This window comes from Suricata suricatta, chromosome 3, assembly GCF_006229205.1.
Source record: "Suricata suricatta isolate VVHF042 chromosome 3, meerkat_22Aug2017_6uvM2_HiC, whole genome shotgun sequence".
Taxonomy (NCBI): Eukaryota; Metazoa; Chordata; class Mammalia; order Carnivora; family Herpestidae; genus Suricata; species Suricata suricatta.
In genome coordinates, this window is record NC_043702.1 from 2,647,845 (window position 1) to 2,669,122 (window position 21,278).

General features: G+C 51.4%; 1 protein-coding gene across 2 annotated transcripts in view; it reads right to left on the bottom strand.

Annotated features, from left to right (window-relative positions):
• Window positions 1-21,278, bottom strand: part of UBE2F (ubiquitin conjugating enzyme E2 F (putative)) — a 50,873-nt gene that overhangs the window by 13,309 nt on the left and 16,286 nt on the right. For both annotated transcript variants that reach the window (XM_029933541.1, XM_029933542.1), the window contains 2 exons: window positions 9,123-9,190; window positions 1,675-1,745 (listed from right to left, as the gene is read on the bottom strand). In XM_029933541.1, coding sequence (XP_029789401.1) covers window positions 1,675-1,745; window positions 9,123-9,190 — 139 coding nt within the window. The remainder of the gene's footprint in view (window positions 1-1,674; window positions 1,746-9,122; window positions 9,191-21,278) is intronic.

Consider the following 21,278-nt stretch of genomic DNA (forward strand, 5'->3'; position numbering starts at 1 on the left):
AACATGGACCCCAGGAGAGAAAGTCTCAAGTGCAACCACCAGAATCCAGGCCCAGGGCCCTCTAATCCCACAGACATGGCACCTCCCACCTCTGACCCTGAGCCAGGAGCAGGGCAGGGCCCCTGGCGGGAGCAGGGCAAGCCTCACAGAGAGGGCAGGACCCCTGGGTACCAGACAAGGCCCCCAGAACACCAGGCACTGGTCAGTGGTGCTGAGCGAGGGATGCCGGCAGTCACTACGGACCAGGAGGGGCTGGACCAGGCTTGTCTCTTTATTCAGGAGACGCCACAGTCAGCTGTGGAATAAGCCACTGCTGGACACGGTCTCGTTTTTCACAATGATGAGGTCCAAGAGGGTTTCCGTAGTGTAGTGGTTATCACGTTCGCCTAACACAATGATGAGGTCCTTGCACTTAAATCTGGTACCTTATTTCTCACAAGTAAGTCCCTACAAGTGCAGCTGACAAGTCCAGGGGTAAATGTGAGTTAAATGGAGACCTTACAGCTGAAGGACCAACCAAAGGGATGCAGATACTCCTGCCCTCCCGTGATGTGACAGCCTCCCGCTCCCTCTCTCCCCCACGTCCCGCCGGGCACCTGCTTTTGTACAGACAGTCTGAGGAGTGGTGAGTGGTACCTCGTCGTTTCCATGGGCCTCGCTGGTTACCATGGAGACTGAACACCCCTCAGAGCCTTCCCCCACCCCGACTGTGATTCTCCCATGAGGTACTGCTAGGAGCAGGTGCCCGTTTTCTCTCGTGGCTGTACCCATCTCTCTCCGTGCCCATCTGCTGACTGCTAAGGAGGGGGCCCAGCTCTGGCCTGCGAGCAGCAGCCAGCGGCCGGTGCTCCCAGGGAAGGGCGGACGGACACAGTCACAGGAGGAAAGGAGACGAAGTGCGGACGCCTCCTCCACAGGCCACAGCTGCCGGGCACAGCCCCTGCCCGAGTCCCACAGCACTGTCGTGAGGCGGGCCGGCACTGGAGCCCCCACGTCACCGCCCAGCTGGAGAAGTGACAAGATGCACAAAGATGATGCCCAAGTGCTAAATTTACTTAAGAACAACAAACCACACACCTCCTCCAGTGCTCTACAGGAGCCTTAAGTAGGGAATCGCAGTCCCCTGATCAGGTCCCCCTGGAAGGGAGGGGGGCACAGGCCACAGGTGACTGGAGCCCTGGGAAAGTCGTCCTGCTCATGCACACCCAGACCATTTTGGTGAAGAGAGGGCATCTTAAGTACAAATGTCCAGGTCTCCTTAAACCTGACACCCACATTCCCTGGCACCCCCTGGACTTGATGAACCAAGTTTCTCCTTTGTAGCCACACGCAGCCAGGTGGAGGGACGGCAGCCTCTTGCTACCTCACAAGGGAAAAGGGCAAGGGGCCCCCGAGGGAGCACGCCGGCCAGAGGACAGGCTGCACCAGGACCAGCAGTGGTCTTGGCCACCAGAGGGCCCAGGAGGACGTGTGGCGGAAGGCGGAGGCAGGCTGAGGATGGGGGACCCTCGGGCTAGGAGAGTGCAGCCCAAAGCCCTGAGGGCAGTTTTCCAGACCCCCCCTCACCTCAGCCCTGCCTCAAAATCTCCTCTCAGTGGAGACGGAGTGTCGGGCGGCCCAGTGCCTACACAGAGTGCTCACCAACACAGAAGACGGGAGAGAAGAGACACCCACCTTAGACAGATGTCGCCTGTCTCTGTGATGTTGGGGTGCCAGATCCTGGTCAGGCATTTCACTTTGGGAGGCTGCAACAGAGAAAAAGAGGTCATGGCTCTCCAGACCACGCCTGCCGCCGCTGACCCCACCCAGCCCCGTTCCACAGCTCCCTGGCCGCCGGTGCTCAACTCTGGACACCGGCTCACGTCACCTGCGTGGGAGCGTCCTCACGCTGCACCCACATGTGCTGGTGTCCCCGACAAAGCCGTCTACAAGTCCCGGGGCCCGCAGGTGCCCTCTGACCCATGCGGCCGGCCGGGCTGTGGAGGGGCCCGCGCTGCGCCCCAGGCCCATTCAAACCAGGGGCCTGCAGATTCCCGTGTGCGGAGCTGCAGCTGCTGTCAGGCTCCTCCCGGGGTGGCCGGGCCCCTGTGTGTCGGGCCGCCAAGTTTTCTGTCTGCCTCAGGCAAGGATTATCACTCTCCGGAGAGTGAACCAGCAAACAAGATTTGCATCTAGAGGCTGCAGACTGCCATTTCCTGGTCAAAATAACTTTGGCGTCTGTCACGCTGGGCCAGACGTGGAGTGGCCAAGGGGCACAAAAGATCAAAACCGTATTTTGGATTTTTCAGTGCTAACTCCCCCCTTCCCAGCATTGCTGAGGCAAATCTGGGCGTTTCTTCTGATATGCATTTGACTCTGTTTACCTGGTAACTGACCTTGGTCAGCTGCTTTGTTTTCTCGCCTTGAAACCTTCATAAGAGACAGTTTTCTGAATAAAGCTCTCTCTCTCTTTCGCCTGATCGGAAACCGTGAGTTGTGTCTTTACTCTCTGCGTCTCCCTCTCCTGCCCCCTTTTTCTCTCCCTCCCTCAGGAGAAGGACCCGTGACGATTCTCCGCCCTGCTGGCTGGGGCGGGACACGACACCTGTGCAGGGGTTTCCGAAGATGCTACTGCGTGGACCCTGGCCCAGCCCCAAGTCTTAGTCTGCTTTATGCTCTCAGGAGGGGGCAGGAACGAAAATGCGTGTGGGAATGAGGCACACCGCTCATGAGGAGAACGTTTGCGTAACGCTGTTATTTTAAGTTGACTATAAGAAGAGCAATCTCCTGTTTAAGAAAAAAGGCAACAAAAACAACGGGCGAGCTCTCTCGCTGTCCTTCCTCCTGCTATGTATGAGGATCCCACCCGGAGACCATCTCCCCATCTGACGTGCACCCTGAGCCTCCCTTCTAGGCAGAGGTGTGTCCCGCACACTCTTCTCCCAGAGGCTCGAGGCACGGGGGCGTGTGCTCTCTGCTCTCTCACATGCATTTCTGTCACTGTCTCAGATGGCTTGGGCTTCCTCGCCCACCAGGGGTCAGAGACTAGCCTTTCACAAGCCGGTCCCCAGGCTGCCTCCCACCCAGCCCACAGGCTGGGCTCAACCAGCGCGGGTGTCCACTCGCACGTGCGGGAAAGGCGTCCCTGGGAAGGAGCCTGGTTAGAGGAAGTGCTGGTCAGGCGCACGGGGTGGGCTCACGAGGACACGTCATCTCCCAGATCTCCCAGCGTCCGCCCTCGGGCACAAGGGCAGCAGCCTCCCAGTCTACCATCTGGTACTGATTTACAGCTACGATGCTATTCTTCCGTGAAGTCTCCGCAATTGGATTTTTATCTGCTACTAACCTACCAAACCTTTCCCCGTCCAGATGCTCTCCTGCACTCTCTCTAGTCCTTGAATAGACTAGACACACTTCCCACACCTGCCTAAGTTCTTCTACTGACACCAAAACCCCCCCACACCCAACACTCCCCACGTGCTTAATCCAGACATGCAAATGCAGGTGTCCAAGGATTACAGGATTCAGGGCAAGAGCGAGTTTCAACCAAACTTAATAGGCTCTTATTTGCTTTCCTGCAAACCCGAAGGCCTTTGACAGAAAGTTGGCTGTGGCTGTGCATTTCCACGAGGCCTGCAGCTGGGGGTGCCCTGCAATCTCCATAGCGCACACGCTGAATCCCCGACTCAGCATCTGAGGGGACCCCAGGGCTCGCTCTCCCTCCCATCTAGAGAGTCCCCAGCACTCATCACCGGCCTAGTGTCCACCAGATCTCCAAGTCTCTGACTGCACCTGCCCTCCTCCTTGTCCCTTTACACCCTCCACAGTTAGATGTCGGCACAGACTCCACCTGCCCCCGCCAGTGGTCGTTCTATGAGCCTCCGTCCCCAGAACAGAAAGCAGATCAGAACCAAGGACTCGGATTCTGACACACACTTTCCAAAAAGAAATCGCTGACTGGACCCCACTCCTAAGGCAAGACAGACAAGAAACACCCGCTCTGCCTACTTGGCATTGCCACCCGCCCTATCACAGGCTAAGAGTCTGATGTGTGACAGCCACTGCACTGCAAACCCACAGGGAAAAAGGGATTCTTCAGTCAGAATCCATCTGGCCAACCATCTGGTATTCCAGATGCATTAACACAAATGACACAGAGCTAGAGAAAAGGGCTGGAAGGGGGCGCCCGGGGGGCTCAGTTGTACGTTCAAGCCCTGTGTTGGGCTCTGTGCTGACAGCTCTGAGCCTGGAGTCTGCTTTGGTGTCTGTGTCTCCCTCTCTCTCGGCCCCGCCCCTAAACGCACTCTCACTCTCTCAAAAAATAAATGTTAAAAAACATTTTTTTTGAGTACAGAAAATGCTGATGAGTTACCTTGGTGAGTCTGATGGCCTGTTTAAAGCATTTCATAACGAGAAAAACTTGTAAAAGAAAAGATTTGAGTGCAGTGGTGAAGCACGAAAACCTCAAATTCAACAACAAAAGACAAAGGAAAAATAGAAAAATCTTTACAGTACAACTAAGAAAACTAGGAAAAAAGTTTCATATAAATTCTTGCTAAGAACTGTAAGGAAAACAAATATCCCAATGGAAAAAAGGACTAAGGACATAATTACAGTTCATGAAGAACAAAAAAAATCTGATTAACAGGAAAAAATATTTAGCATCCTGATTTTTTAAGAAACAAAAACTCGGGGCACCCGGGTGGCTCAGTCAGTTCAGTATCCAACTTTGGCTCAGGTCATGATCTTGTGGTTCATGGGTTCGAGCCCAGCGTTGGGCTCTGTGCTGAAAGCTAGTTGCCTGGAACCTGTCTTCGGATTCTGTGTCTCCCTCTGTCTCTGGCCCTCGTCTGCTCACGTTGTCTCTCAAAAATAAATAAAAACATTAAAAAAATTAAAAATAAAAAGGAAAGAAAACTAAGAAAAATAGAGAAACAAAAACTCAAATGACAATTAGATACCATTTATTTCCTCCCGAAATGGCGAAATAAAAATAATAAAAATATTCTATCATTGTGAGGAAAAGGAATTTCCAAGCGGTGCCGGTGAGGAGGCCACTGGCACGGCCTCCTGGGGTTGGGGGGGCCGGTAATGCTGACAGAGGGCTTCAAACCCAGGACCGCTACTCCACGGTCCTCCTCCTACTTCCAAGGACGGCCCCCAAGGACAAACTGTCCGGGCACGCAGGCCGCTACTGCTCAGCCAGGGGTCCGAGAACCACGGCCCGATGGACAAATGCAGGCCAGGCCTGTTTTGCATGGGCTCCAAGTACAGTTTCTACAGTTTTACAGGATTGTTAAAAAAAAAAAAAGCCACATAGTTTGTGAAGGAAAAAGATGATGGATGTGGTGACCATCTACGGTTCACAAAGCCTAAAATATTACTGTTTACAGAAAGTCTGATTCATACTATCAAAAACCGGTCACCCAGGACTGGTTTGTAATCATGACGCACACGGTGAAGCGTTCTTACTGATGAGGAGGTAGTGATACATTAAATGACGTGAAAACACATGTATCGTGTTATACTGGTAAAAACAAGTCACCAAGACACACGCAGCACCATCCCATTTGCACATACGATTACAAACTGCCCACAACTGACCTCATATCAGAGTCGACAGTGAGCATCTCCGCTGGAGAGGTGACAGGTGACTACCATCTACGTCTGCGTGGCCCCATTTTCTCGGGTTCCTTCCAAGTTTACACCACATGCAAGGAAGGGGAGTGGGCGTCAGGGTCTCTGGCTCTCCCCTTTCCCTCTCTGGGACAGGTCACGGCCACGACTCTTGGTTACCCTGTCACAAACGTGTGAGGGAACGTGCTGCGCGAACCCTCGGGAGGAAGAATGAAGAGCTGTGCTCCTTCCTCCTGTTTCAGCGCGTGGTCTCTGCCACGACAACCACAGGAACGCCGCGGGGCTCGGGGGCTGTGACAACACGCCGAAGCCCTGCTCCTCCGTGCACCCTGATCCCCCAGGAGCCCCCGCCGGCCCGTCCCGGTGTCTGTGCTGTCCCCCGGGACAGCGGGGCTCGCAGAAGGCCGGTGTCTGGGACAGAACTGCACACATTGAACAAGCTTACTTCGGGGCTCCTGGGCGGCCCAGTCGGTTAAGCATCCAACTTCAGCTCAGGTCACAATCTCTCTCCAGGTTCCTGAGTTTGAACCCCACATCAGTGCTGAGCCTGCTTGGGATTCTTTCTCTGTCCCTCCCCCTTCGTGTGTGTGTGTGTGTGTGTGTGTGTGTGTTGGTGCACATTCTCGCTCAAATTAAACAAATAAACTTAAAAAAAAAAAACACCAAAACCTTATTTCATGTTATTAAGAGAGTTCAGCCGATATCCAAGACAGAGATTCCAAGGCGGGCTTGAAGCTGTGAGGTCAAGTTCAGGGCAGGAACAAGGGGACAGAGAGCTGAAGGGAAATCTGAACTTTAGCTTCGGGAGTGCCGGGGTGCTGAGGGGGCAGGGGTACCAAATAGGCATTTTTTTCATTTTAAAAAGAACCTTTAAAAGTTCATCCTAAAACAGCGAACGACTTTACTGACGGAAGGCGTGTCGGGATCCCAGTCTCATAAGGGACAGTAACGGTGGGAGGTGTGAGCGTCAGGGGTGGGGGACAAGTCCTTAGGAAGAACGCGAAGGCGCGAGAGCAAGTGGACCGGGCACCCTCTCAGGCTGGCACTGCCCCCCGCCCCCAGACAAGTGAGCACCATGTGGCGGGCCCCGGAAATGCGGCGTGAGACGCCGCTCCAGACCCGCTCCAGACCCGCCAGTCTGGCGGAAGGGGACATGAGGTGCTGGCTGAGCCAGATTAATGCAGAAAGCGCAGCACGAGTGCCCCTGCAGCAGTGGAGTGCAGGTCCCCGGGGACAGTGACCCGCCGCCCCCACCCTGGCGGTGAGACCAGCAGCAGGAACAGGCAGAGGGGCCGCAGGGCCGTGGCGGGGAGAGGCCCTGACAGCCCTGGGGCCTGGGCTCCCCCAGAGAGGCCGGCCCCTCGGTGCCCCCTGCTTGGGGACACTGGCTTCATTCCTGATGAAATCACCACAGCCAATTATTAAGAAATTTCCCGAAGGAGAAACTAAATATAGAAACGTAAAATGATCATAAATCAATTAGCATAAGAAACACGTCCTAGAGGCCCAGTGCGTTTCTATCTTGTTCATCCCGTGTCCCATGCTCTCTGTTTCTGGAAGAAGTGAGGCAAGGACAGGACACCATGGCCGACATCTTGTCACAACAAAGGGGCCACCCGGTCCGGCGAGAAGGGCCCCCGCGCGGCGGCCGGCGGCCCCGGACGGGAGTCCGCCCCAGCACCTGAGCTAACAGGTAAGCTCCCACCGGCACCCCTCTGGCCCGGCTTCCTGACGCCCGCCAGGGCCCTCCCGGGGAGGGAGCCGCGTGAGCGGGGGCGCCTGGCACGGGAAAGCCCTCAACAGACCGTTCCTTCCTCGGCATCTTCTCATGCTCTGCCCTCTTCCGCCCGAGACCCTCCGCGGCTCCCTGGTGCCCGGCGGGTCCGCGCCCACAAGGCCACCGGCTCGTGCTCACCCCGTCCCCCAGCCGTCCCCTCGGCGGTCACAAACTTACCACCCTTTAATGTAATGTTCTTTGGACGAGGAATCCTGGGAGAGGACGTCGCAATGATTAAAAAGTCTGGAATTTTAAGTACTGTATGCCTGGCTGTTTCCAGAAAACATCAGACTCGCCCCTGGAATCTTAAATATCTGTGTGGAGACCAAACCTCTCCGGCCGCGTCTCACCCGATGCAGGGGGGGGCGCTCTGTGGAGCCAGACCCCTCAGTCTGTGATTAGGGAAATACGGGAAGCCAGTAGGTAGCTGGATGGACAAAGACCTGAAACGCCTATTTTTGTCTTTGCTGAAAAATTAATTTTTTTCCCTTGATTGCCAACTCTACCCCAACCTAAGCTACATTCAGGAAGAAATTTTAAGGTAGTCGTTCCGTAAAGACCCAAGTGCACTGATAAAGGTTTGACTTCAAACACAAAATGGGACAGCCACTCAAGTGTGCACCCACTAGTGGGGGGAGCGCCCAGGGGAGCGCGGAGTCACTGCAGGTAAAGTAACAGGACACAGGGTGTCCCCAGTACCCACAGCCTCAGGTTAACAAGAGGCTTAATTTTACTAGTGGATTTTTCTTTCCTATCTGGTAGGCCGAGAGAGGGCTGGGACACCGCAGCGGGAGGCTTGCGCACATTCATAATACGAAACTGTGGGGCTGTCCCAGCTCCCACTGGCTTCTCAGGCCCAAGTGAAAATGCCCGACGAGCCTCACTCCTCCCCACCCCCCCCAACCGTGACTCTTCTTCAAGTCCACTTGGTCAGCCCACCGCACACAGGCCACCAGCTCTCACTTCCGTACCTGGTGACACCGTTTCAGAGATTCTGATGTCACCTAAGCCACCCACCCCGGAAGCCGAATCTTATTTCTTCTTCTCAGCTCAAATGGCAGGACCGCTTTCCCAAAGTGATCCTCTCTTTTCCTTCTCTGAATTCCCATAAGTTAGTTTCCTGCTCCAGGTCTCTGCGGTCTGCTACTTCCTGCTTTATCACCGACGGGAACTTTCTATTCTGTCTCACCATGCTAACTGGAAAGTTCCTCCAAAGCAAAGACAGAATGTGGCATTACCTGGTATAAATATTACCCAACGTGAGTCTCTGAGAGATTCACGTGCAGCTCTGGGTATAAATTATAGTTTAAAACTGCAAGTCATTCCTCTTTTCTAATATTGCCAAGTACATGTTTTCTACACCTTGAGGATTTTGGTGTTACACCATAAACAAAACTACTGTTTTAAGTAAAACGCCTTCCTCTTCAGTGCTGAAATGTGACTGATAGAATTTACAGGAGCCACACAGGCAGCCCCCAGGGAAGGTTCTGGGCAGAGTTGCAGCCCCCGTGCACACCGCCCAGCACACAGTACTCACAAGCACTCATCGAGAAATGAACCTCCCTCCTGAGGTTCTAACTACTGCCGATGAGTAACATTAATCAGAAACATCGGCCGTTTTGCAGCCAGTCCCAGGACGGGGGGATCCAATGCAGCCGGCGTGCTGGGCCCCGGGACGCCCACCCGGCTGCGCGGACGGGAAACAAGGGCTCAAACGCAGGCTACTCACCACCATGTTGTACGCATCAGGAACTTCAGTTTCAAACTGAAATTTTCCACCCTGGTAGTAACCCTCATCTATCAAAAACACAAAACAAAACAAGACAAATCCTTTAAATAAATAGAAAAGTTAACAGAAAGCAAACACTACGTTAGGATACAGCAAATACAGAGATTACAAGTTACAACACAGGGCTGCAGGGCTCCTTCCGTCACTCCACCCGGTCCCGCTCCTGCCCTGATGGCGACCTCAAATCGGCCCCCCGCACCTGCCTGCTGGCCTGCTGGCCGTCTCCCCGCCGACCACGGCGCCCGGGGGAGGCACCGGCATCCCTCTGGGAGACCGGCCGCTTCCTCCGTCTCCCACAGCCCGCCCGGGTAGCCCTGCCCTCGCCGTGGCCCGCCCCCTCCCATCACAGCACCCGTGTGCCCCCTTCAAGCACATCTCACGACAGGTGACCATCCCGGGTGAGCGGCAGGGTCACTGTTTGCTGCTGGTCGCCCCACCTGAGTGTCAGGTCCGAGGGGTGCGCCAGGCCCTGGGGACAGGCAGGGAACCACACGGACAGTCCCCGCCCCAGGCAGCGTGCACAGTCAACAGCCCGAGCCGGCGGGCCGAGTGCTTGGTGCAGCATGCACGTCTCACAGAGTGGGCCCTGGAACGGGACTGGAGGGCACTGGCGGGCATGCAGGAGGGTGTCTGGAGTCGGGGCGGCACCAGGGCACAGCCCCACAGCACAGCCCCAACTGCGCCAGCCGCCTGGCCGCCTCCTCCAGCGTCAGTCCCCCGCGGGAGAGCCTGGCCTGCCGGTGAGCCGGAAGCGGCGCCGCGCTGCCGCCAGCAGAGGGCGCTCCCACACGCCTGCGCTCCAGGCTGCAAACGCACCCGGGGATTCAAGGACCCAGCTTCACAATTTCACAGAATCAACACCATCTTTAACATGAAAGTCCAACTTCCCCCCAAATATGTATCATTGTGAACAAATCAGCAAGACTACATCTTCTCACTTCCCTCAGCTGTTTATATAAAATGAACATTTAACACGAAGTTGCTGGTCTCAAATAAATCATCACTACATCAATTTTCTGATTGTGTCAACATTTATGGCTCCCGAGTTTTCATTCTTTGCCAGTGTGACAGAAGAAGACGACCGTATTTCTGTTCTACACCCACCTGAAAAGCAGTGCGGCTGAAATTTATCTCATACTATGGGTCATTTTTAAAGTCAGAACCGAATGACTGATGTGCTTTAACTGTGCTTTCATCACCGAGGTTGTCACCTTGGAACTACCGGTATAAAGGAGCTCTTTGGAAATTTAACCTTTGCCTTTTGTATCTGTTCCAGTGTATCTTAGCCGGCTGTTTGTCTCTGATTCTGTGGTTCACCTCGTTCTCACTCCGAAGCCAGTCTCCGTGCGGTCTGTCGTGGGTCCTGCGCTCACCAAGGGCCGGCCCGACCCACAGCTGATTTCTCCACTTTCTCACGGCACCTTACGGCTTCGTGTACTTCCCAGCCCACTCGGGAGACTGAGGCAGCACATATTTCCTCACTGCGGGCCTCGCCCATCACATGGCCTGGATTATTCTCCGCTTCCCCATGCGTCTGGTACGGCTGTTTCTAGCCCTCATCAGCACACCCGGGTCAGCACCAAGAGTCTTCAGAAAAGACTTTTTTTGGCCACCGGAGGCTCTGTGGCTGCGAGGCCCATGTCACACGGCACCCGCCGCAGAGGTGACCTGACGCCGGGCCCTGCACACGGCACGGCGGGCACTGTGTGCGGTGTCGCACCTGCTCTCGCCTCTCCTGGCTCCTCCGGGCTGCGCTGCAGCCACCGCATCCCGCCACACTGCGGCTCTTCTCCGGGGGGCCTTCTGTTTCACCGCTGCAGTTTCAACAGTGCTCTAACCGGGTTTTGATTTTACCATACTCCTTTGCCTAGTCAAGCTGTCATTTAATAATTGTTAGATTTACATCATCTCTGAACTCACGGAAGATAGAGAGCAAGAGGAGAGTTCTGGGTTTTCTTCACTTCATGAATCATGTTTCTTCAGCAGAGTGATCTGCTTCTGGGCCAGCACTCTGGATTTCCTCTTCTAGGGCACGCACATGGCTTTTGGACCCAAACCACTCTATTTATTATTGAATTTGCCTAGAAATACCATGTTCTGCTTAAAAAGCAGCTAGGGAGCAAGCAGACTGTCCTGAGAGGAAACCCGAGCGCCTCCCTCACTTCCTGTGATTTTCTCGGCAAAGGCCCCTGCGAAGAGTCCTTGCTGACCCGCCTCCCGGGTCTGGCTCCCAGGCTGGCGCACAGCAGGGTGGAGATGGAGAACGGCCTGCGCACCTCTGGAGCCGGCAGGCAGAGGGTTAATGTACTGTGTCCATAAGCCAGTGTGCAACATGTCCAGGCCTGGGACAGGCCCGCTACGTCACTGTGTGCGGCTGCTGCAGCTGAGAACTTCCTACCTCTCAGATAACTGGGCGTTCAAGGACAACAGTGAAATGCAGCAGGAAAGTTGCAGACATCCAGCTCTCACTGGGCCAAACCACCCCTACCCCCCAGGATTGCAAGGAGAGGAACCATCCTTCCCTCCTTTTTTTATCCTGGAGCCCACTCCCTCCTGCCTTCCAGAAGGAAGGAACCATAATGCCACTTTAAGCCGGGTTAGGGGTATTCCTGGGAAGAGACTGGCCGAGGGGTGTGTGAGCACAAACAGCCCAGGAGACTCTACTTCTAGGCAGCCAGTGTCCATGTGCATTGTCCCCTGAAAGAAAGCTGCCTGACAGCCACACAAGGTCAGACCCTATCGGCTGCACCTTCCCTCTCCCTTCGCACAGCTGTGCCCACTGGGAGCAGAAGGCTGACTTCTCAGCTCTCTGCTTAACCACGATGCCCTGGCCCAAGGCACAAACATCCCAGAGGACAAAGGTCACAGCAAGGGCAGCGCTCTCCCTATCCAATACCCAGTCCTGTTAAGGGCAAAGTAGGGGTTATAAACCTAAGTACCCCAGTTGTTACTGGAACACCTTGAGTTCAGACACCTCACGGAGTCTGATGGGAGCGGTGATTAAAATCTCACTGAGTGGCTTTGGGGCACCTGGGGGGCTCAGTCGGTTAGGAACTGACTTCGGCACAGGTCATAATCTCACGGTTTGGGAGTTCGAGTCCCGCATTGGGCTCAGCGCTGACAGCTCAGAGCCTGGAGCCTGCTTCAGATTCTGTGTCTCCCTCTCTCTGCCTCTCTCCTGCTTGTCCTCTATCTCTCTCTCTCAAAAATAAATAAAAGCCAAAAAAAAAAAAAAAAAGACTTCATTTAGTGAGTTCAATCCCTAGACGACTGTAAAAGAACACATTATCACTGTGAGAAGCAAGCCAACAGGGAGCCAATGAGCCATAGGCAACGGCACCTTCTGCCCAGGTGGCTGGGTCCAAGCCGCACTTGACTGCCAGGAATTAAACTTGGAAGTGAGGCGGCTGACAGCACGTCTTAGGAAGAAGACTTCTCCCAAGAGAGAGTCTGCCCACTGACGGGGCTGACAGGAAGCTGGGTCTGCCTACCAGCACACTGGACAGAGATTTCTTATTAACCGAAGGAGCTAAATCCGCAGCTTCAAGCTTCTGAGGAACTACAAAGCATTACGTTTTTATATTAGTGAGGGTATGACAAAGTCAATAAGATCTCAAAGTTCTCAACCCTTCCTGAGAACGTCACATAAAACGAGACGCTTGCGCGTGAAGACAGGTGTGATCACTGCTCAGCTGGCAGGGCCTGGGAAAGTGGTTTTGGGGGTGACTGTGTTCATGAAGTCTTTTCCAAGTCAGGTGGGTTCCAACTGTCTGCTTTCAACAAAATGGATGAAGGAACCCAATCTACATCAGCAGAGAGAGCAAGAACACACATGACCGCCGGCCGCTAACTCTGCTGAGCAAGGACGGAGGTCACTGCCATGATGACACTCCATCGCGGCCGTCTCTACACAGTGTCTGCACACAGAGAGAGAAAACGGAGGCAGAAACCCAGCGCCCCTCCCCGGCATCAAGGCGCGGGCACGCACAGGTCCATCACCCAGATCGGAGGAAACTGCGGACAGAGCCCCGCTGTTCTCGGAGCCGCTTCAGAAGAAACGTGTTCCATGGGCGATGACCATCAGAGCTCACAGCAGTCCGCTCAGAGTCCCTATCGCTCAGCAAGTACCTGAGGAGTGCTCCCCGTGGGCCAGGCCTTGTGCTGGGCACTGGTGACACGCCCACAAGAGACCCCCCTGCCCGCACAAGCTCACATTTTGGAGAAGAGCGAACAAATACGGAAACCATATATTAGAAAGTGAAAGAGCCAAGGGAGTAGGAGTTGAAATTTTAAATAGGGAGGTCGGAGAGAACAAAGGCCTGAAAAGGAGGCCATCGGGGTGAAGAACACTCTGGGTGGGGGGCCCGGGGGAGGCCCATGGAAAGGGCAGGTATGTTCAGAGAACTCTCCAGTGACCAGAGGCGGGGCGGGGCTCTGTACAGCACTCCACTAGAAGAGTTCTGGCTTCTATGCAGAGCCAGGCGCGGAACCTGGAGAGGGGTGGGAGCAGAGGAGGGTCAGGCGGCGGGCCCTGTGGCAGCGACCCGATGCAATAACGCTGGTGAGAGACGGTGCTGGTCAGGACCGTGGAGACAGACGAGGGTAAGGAGTGGTGGAGACAGAAGCCGAAGAAGAGCTGAGGCTTTGACCCTGCGACTCAAAGGGCAGAGTTGCCATCGGGAAGATAAAAAGGCCGCGAAGGGCACCGCGGCACCAAGTTCAACATCGGACATGTTGATCTGAGATCTCCCGTCCGCATCGGAATGGAGGCGCGGATCGGCAGCAGACCATTCTGGAGCACGGGGGACGTCCGGGCTGGAGGAGGGCACTGTGGGGGCGGTTCAGGGTACGGAAGCGCTCACATTTCATGAGCTGACTGAAGGTCCAAGGAGAGGACAACGCCTTAGCCCCCACCCCCACCCCCCACCTAGAGGGGTCCGGGAGAGACAGGAGGAGCCGCCAGGAGGAAAAGCAGGAGCCAGGAGTTGGTAACAACTGTTCAAAACAAAGTGCTTAAGACCTAAGAGTCTTCTAGTTAGAAAAACTTTTAAAATAATTTTTATACGTATATATATTTACAGACTAGTAGAACAGGGCGACAAAATCACAGAAAAATGCTGACATTAGGAAAGAATTCTAACGGACGAGGGGCATAAACATACGCGTGCGAGGAGAAAAGGCAGCACAATGAGCATTTTCCAACCACAGAACTAGAGCGTATTCGTGTTGCTACAAAACTGCATGATGGTGGGCGTAGCCATGTTATTTAGATTCTACTGGGAACATTTTAAAGAGCAATATAATACTTTTATCTTTAAATGTCAATATTTACAACACACTGGAAATTATGTAAATTTTAAACTTAAAAGTCAGGAAAAACAGCATCCTTGCCCAGAAGAGCTTGTAGACTGGGGTCAGCAAACTTCTGTGAAAACCCAGCCAGACAGTTAAGTACGCTTCAGGCTTCAGGCACCAGGTCTCTGTCGCACACCCTGTTTTGTCGGTTTTTTCATAGTCCTTCAAAAATGTAAAAGCCACTCTGAGCTAGAGGGCCACATAAAAACTGGCCCAGGGTGGCATCTGGGTCCCCTCGGGGACGGCGCCCAGTGTTCGCACGCCAGCACAGAAGGACGGGAAGACAAAGCCACGGTCTAACTGGGCGACACAGCGCCCATGAAGCCGGCTCATCTGAGGGGAGGCGGCGTGGACTGAACTGTTCAGGGAGCCCTGGGGGACGTGCTGCTAGGAACCCCCTCAAAATCAGGATGACAACCGCCATGACCCCTAGCACACCGCCACGTGGTCACCTGGGCTCATGCACATATTTATTTGGTCACCCTGTCACCACCGTGCGGCAGGACGGGCACGGCACCAACTGCTTCAGAGAAGGAACTGAGGCACGTGCGGTAATAACTGGCCTGGCCAGAGCCCCACAGCGCCGTTTCCCACCAGGCTGTCTCCCTGGGGTCTGAGGGCGGGTGGAGGTGGGGAAGACAAAGAGACAGTGTCCCTGAGGAAGGCGGACCGGGTGCAGGGTCTCAGGCAGGACTGCCACAAGCCCGCTATGGGGCCAAGCCGGGGAGGAGGGTGGGGACTTGGCAGTGACACAGGGTTTCAAGCCAACAAGGAGCCACAGACAAACGCTAGGTCAGCTGTCAGAGAAGAGTGAGCACCTTGTGACCCGATGGAGGCATAACTGACACGCAGACGTAATACACATGTAAGAGATGCCACTACAGACACTGCGGGAGTCCCAGGAAGGACTTACAGAAAAAAATGTTATCTACAGACATGGTGGCCAAATTATTTGTAAGTTTGGTAAAAAAAAAAAAAGCCACAGACCCAGCAAGCTCAATAAGCCCAGGTGAGGTCAATAATCACGTCAAAGCACCTCATAGGCAGACTGCTAAAAACGTGACAGAGAGACGTCTTAAGAGCAACCAGAGATAGAAATGCTGGCATAAAGCGGAACAAAGAAGGAGCACTAACTACTTATAAGAAAGAATACAGGTCAGGAGGCAGCAGAATGAGGTCCCTACTATGATGACCTCGTCACTGGGGGGCTACACTACAGACAAGTCCAAGGATCTTCTTCAAGCAGAAGGGAAGCAGCAGATGGAAACTCAGACCTGCAACAAGGAGGAGTGGGGAGGACGCTGGGAAACAGACACAGAAAGGAGGCTGTCTAGAGCTGGGGCACAGCGTACGTAAGGGGGACCGAAGAACGGCGGAAGGACGTCTGGGGGAAACGGAAATACCCTATGATCTAAGTCTCCCCCTTTAGAACTGGAAAAAAAATTAAACTGAAAACAAGCTGAAGGATGGTACTGAAGATAGGATCAGAAAACAAAAAATATCAGAGGAAAATCAATGAACCCAAAAGCTGTTTTTTGCAGAGACTGATAAAATCGACAATCCTCTAGCTAGCCTGATTGAGGAAAAAAGAAAACACATTTTCAGTAACAGGAATTAAAGAAAACGCCACAAAACCTTTAAGGACAAGATATTAAGAACAACATTATACCACCAAACTTGAAAATGAGGATCACCTTAAGAAAGACACAAATGACCAAAGCTCACCGAGAATGGGTAACCAAAACAGCCCTTCTCTTCTAGAGAAATTGTACTCGTACTTAAAATGTTACCACAAAACAAAACACACCTTTCCAGAGCTAGGTGGTCTCCCTGATGAACTCCACCACTGAGTATAGAACTGACACTAACTCGGGCGCCTGGGCGGCTCAGTCGGTTGGGGGTCCGGCTTCGGCTCAGGTCATGATCTCACGATTTGTAGGTTCGGGCCCCGCGTCAGGCTCTGCACTGACAGCTAGCTCAGAGCCTGGAGCTGCCTCAGGTTCTGTGTCTCCCTCTCTCTCTGACCCTCCCCTGCTTGCACTGTCTCTCTCGGTCTCTCAAAAATAAATAAAAAACATTAAAACACATTAAAAAACAAAAGAACGGATACTAACTCTTCCTCCAGGGTCCCAGGAAACGGAAGGGAGCAAGTCCCCCTTCACTCTGGGGGGGGCTGCGGGGGGGGGAACCAGATCTTCTCTTGCCCGACATAAAAATAAGTCACAAACCAAACTATGAAACGTAAAACTAAGAAAATACTTGAACAAAAAGGAGGAGATCTTTGTATTAGACCTCTGGGACACGGAAAGCACAGCTAGTTGTACTGGCTTGTACTGTTACTATTATTCATCACCACAAGCTCGGTGGCTCAACCACCACAAATGTACTACCTACTGCAGATCCCAAGTCCCCAACAGGTGGCATGGGGCAACAATCAGAGCGGGCAGGGCCGCGTTCCTTTCTGGTGGCTCTGCCCCCGTCTTCAAATTCAGTGACAGCCAGGCAGAGGATAACACACGCAACCGGAGGGGTGAATCTCGAAAGCACTGTGCTCCGTGAAAGAAGCCAAGGACAAGATGCCACACACTGTCTTGATCCCTCTACAGGGCACTCTTCTGGAAAAGGCACAATGACAGGGACAATGCCCGCCACAGGCTGAGGGACTTTTTGAGCTGATGGCAACATTCTGTATTGATTGTATTGATGGTGACACACTGTCAAAATGCAGAGAACACCCCAGAGCAGTGACCTATCAGACCTCACCAAACATGGTTTCTGAAGAAGACAAAGAAAAAGCCTAAGCCACATAAAAGGCACTTTCAGGAAGCCTAGAGTGCTGGCAATTTGACTATCAGAACAGGTTTTCAGCGCAGTAATGAGCAGCTTTAAAAACAGGAAGTCAGGTATCTAACTTCATAGTCACCCCAAGAAACCGGAGCCTCCCAGGAAAAAAACGTGCCTCGGAGTCACGTGAGAGGCAGGGGGTCGAGCCGGCCTGAGACCAGCGTGTTATCAGACAAGCGGCTTACTCAGCGCGGTGTGAGCAAGGCTGCAGCGCACCCACAGAGCTCTTGGAAGGAGCCAAGAAAAGAGCAGTGAACGTTTTCCCAGCAAAGACTAGCTGATGCTAGGGCAGAAAACTGACAGTCCTAAGGGCTCACATCGCACTTCTACGGCGTATAAGAGAAGAACTGCCACTTGTATTTCTAGGGTCATTGGAAAGAGAAGGAAAAAGTCTGTTCCTCTTCAAATTTATCCCTTCGTAATGGTTTCTCCACATTAAAATTAAAAATCAATCTAGAAAGAACCAGGGAGAGTACATGTTCTGGGTCTGGAACCTGGGACATGGTAGCTGTGACTACCACCTAAAGTGCTGGAAGACTGCAGCGTAGGTCAAGCCCAAGGCCTGCATCCGTGCTGGGCTTCATGTCCATTTTTTTTAAGTGTTTTTTATTTATTTTTGAGAGAGAGAGAGAGACAGCGCGAGCAGGGGAGGGTCAGAGAGAGAGGGAGATACAGGATCCGAAGCAGCTCCAGGCTCTGGGCAAGCTGTCAGGACAGAGCCCGACGCGGGGCTCAAACCCATGAACCGTGAGATCATGACCTGAGCCCAAGCCAGATGCTTAAATGACTGAGCCCCCCAGGCGCCCCTCCATGTCCATATTTTAAATCTCCATGATTACATGTTCCAAAATGATCACGAGTGGAAACAAAGTTTCAGGTTCACCAATCATACTTCTTTGTTCAAAACTGGGATCTTACTTTATTTCACATTTGGAAACTTTCCTTTAAGTCCAAAGCTCTGAAACAAAGCTAAGAATGCACCACTAGCCAAACATTAATACGGATAATAGATAAACCAGCTAAAATTGTATGACTCGACGTCAGCGACGCGTTTACTGTCATGTGCCGATTAGGGAGCTTTTATAGATTAAATGTTCAAATTAAGTAAACACAAATCTAACCATTAATACGCTTAGAAACAAATTTAGGTGAACATGCACATTAATACATAAGATTTACAATGCAGCTATAAAATCCCCTAGTCAGAGTTTTTATATATGTAACACTAATAAAAAAGATATTATTAACCGTTAAAACCCCCCACATATTAATAAAGAACTTCTATCCAGTTATAGAAACTTACAACTCAGTAATAACAGGACAAGCAACCCAATCTATAAATGGGAAAAATATCTGAATGTTCTTGGTTGAGTCTTCAACAATGAGCAAACAAGCACAGGAAGAGATGCTCAACGCCACGAGTCATCAGAGAAACGCAAATCAAGGTCACAATGAGATACACACCCACCAACATGGCCGAAACCGGAAAGCCTGACAAAGTCGTCGGCAAGAAGGTGAGGGAACTGGAATTCTCCTTCACTGCTAGCCGGAATGCAAAACACCGGACAGCAGTGTCTTACAGAGTAAACTTACTCATCACCTAACCCAGTGACTGCACTGCCAGCGAAACAGAAGCGTGCTGGCAGCCACAGACCTGCCCCGAAGGGCTTACAGGGCTTCGCCCACGGCTCCACCGGGTAAACAACACCAAGGTGTACCAGCTGGGGCACAGACACACAAGTGCACACTCACAGGGCAGAATACAACTCCCCAGAAACAGAGACAATACTGATTAGTCCAACAACATGGCTGAGACTCGAAAGTATTATGCTAAGAATGTAACTAACGTCTTAACCAATATTGCTTTACACATTTTTTTGCATCAGTGATCTAAGTATCCACCTTAGGAAGGCAGAAAAAGAAAAGCAAATTAAACTCACTTTATAAAAGGAAGGAAATAATAAAGATAAGAGCAGAGATCAACGAAACAAACAACTGAGAAAAACAAAAAAGTTCTTTTGCAAAGATCAACTGGATAAACCTCAAGCTTAACATGATCAAGAAGAAAAAAAAAAAGATGACCGAAATTATGGATATCAGGACTGAACATGGGGACAGCAGTACAGATCTTACATACAATAGTAGAATTAGAGAATATTCTGAACAACTTTTAGATCAATAATTCTACAATTCAGGTGAAACAAATTCCTTGGAAGGAAAAATTACCAAAGCTGACGTAAGAAACACAGTAGATAAATAACTGTGTCTATTTTTTACTTCGTAAGAAAAACTTTCCAGAAAGAAAACTCTAGGTCCAGACTACTTAAATGGTGAATACTGTCAAATATTTAAGGAATGAATAATACCAATCCTATGCAAACTCTCAGAAAACAAGAGGGAACACTTCTTCATTTATTCTACTAGGCTAGCAATGCTGATGCCAAAACCAGACCAAAAATAAATCACAAAAGAAAAATACAAACCAACATTCCTCATGAATACTGACATAAAATTCTGTATCAAAATATTTACAAATTTAATCCAGCAATGTAAAACACAAACAAACAACAGAAAACCCCACAGATTAACTTCATAGTCCACGAATAACTAGCACTTTCGCCTAGGATCTAGAACAAGGCACTACCTTTTTCAACACAGGACTGGAGGCTACAGCCAGGACAATAAGAAAAAGAATTGAATGCACACATACCATAAAAAAAGAAACAAAAATGTCTTTCTCATAGATGCAATGATCATGGATGTAAAAATCCTAAAACTATATTGAGAAGCTACTGGAATTCAACAAGTGAATTTAGCAAGATAACAAGACACAGGATCAATTTGTTTAAAAAAATCAATTGTATTTTCATATAACAAGTAAAACGAAAATTTTTAAAATTCCATTTAAAACAGCTTAAAAACATGAAATACTTGGTATTATATTTAGCAAAGTATTTACAAGGCCCATACTCTGAAAACCACCAAATACTGCTGAGAGAAAGTAAAGCAGATTTATACGAGAATGCTCATGCACTGGAAGACTCAATGCTGTCAGGATGTCATTTCTTGCAAAACTGATCTATAGAATCACCACCATCTCAATCAAAACCCCAGCACTGGGGAACTGCAAACTAAAACCACAATGAGATACTACTCACACCCAAATACTGGTAAGTATGTAAAACAACTGGAGCCTCTCAGTGATTGCTGGTCGGTATACAGCACAACTCCTTCCGAGAATTCTTAAAAACTTGAGTACGCATATAAAATTCCATTTATATGAAATTCAAGAACTGACAAAAGTCAATTATGCTAACGGAAATCAGAAAGGAATTTCATGTGGGTAGCCAGGGACGCGGAACTGACTGCAGAGGCAGAAGAAAATTTTGGAAATGCTGGAAGTATCTTTACTGGGCTTGTGGTTACACAGGTGTACACATTTTTTCAAAACTTATTAGGCTGAACAGTCCAAATTGTACATATTATTGTTTGTGATTTTGTACCTCAGTAAAATTTAAAAAGTAAAAACCGGGGCACCTAGCTGGCTCAGTCGGTTAAGCGTCTGACTCTTGGTTTTGGCACAGGTCACAATCTCACAGGTGGTGAGTTCGAGCCTCACACTGGGCTTTGTGCTGACAGTAAAGCCTGCTTGGGGTTTTCTCGCTGTCTCTGCCCCTCTGGAGCTCGCTTGCTCTCTCTCTCAAAATACATACATAAACTTAAAAATAAAAAGTAAAAACTAAAATAAAAAGCAAATTGCTATTCAAGCCCGTGCTCCCTTCTGCCTACAGCTCCCGGTCACCACGGGGCGGGCAGGCTGAGGGACGCCTGCGCGTCCGCGGGGCCAGTTTTCCAAGCCGCGCCTCCGACTTCACAGAGGGCGCCGGGAGGGTCTCA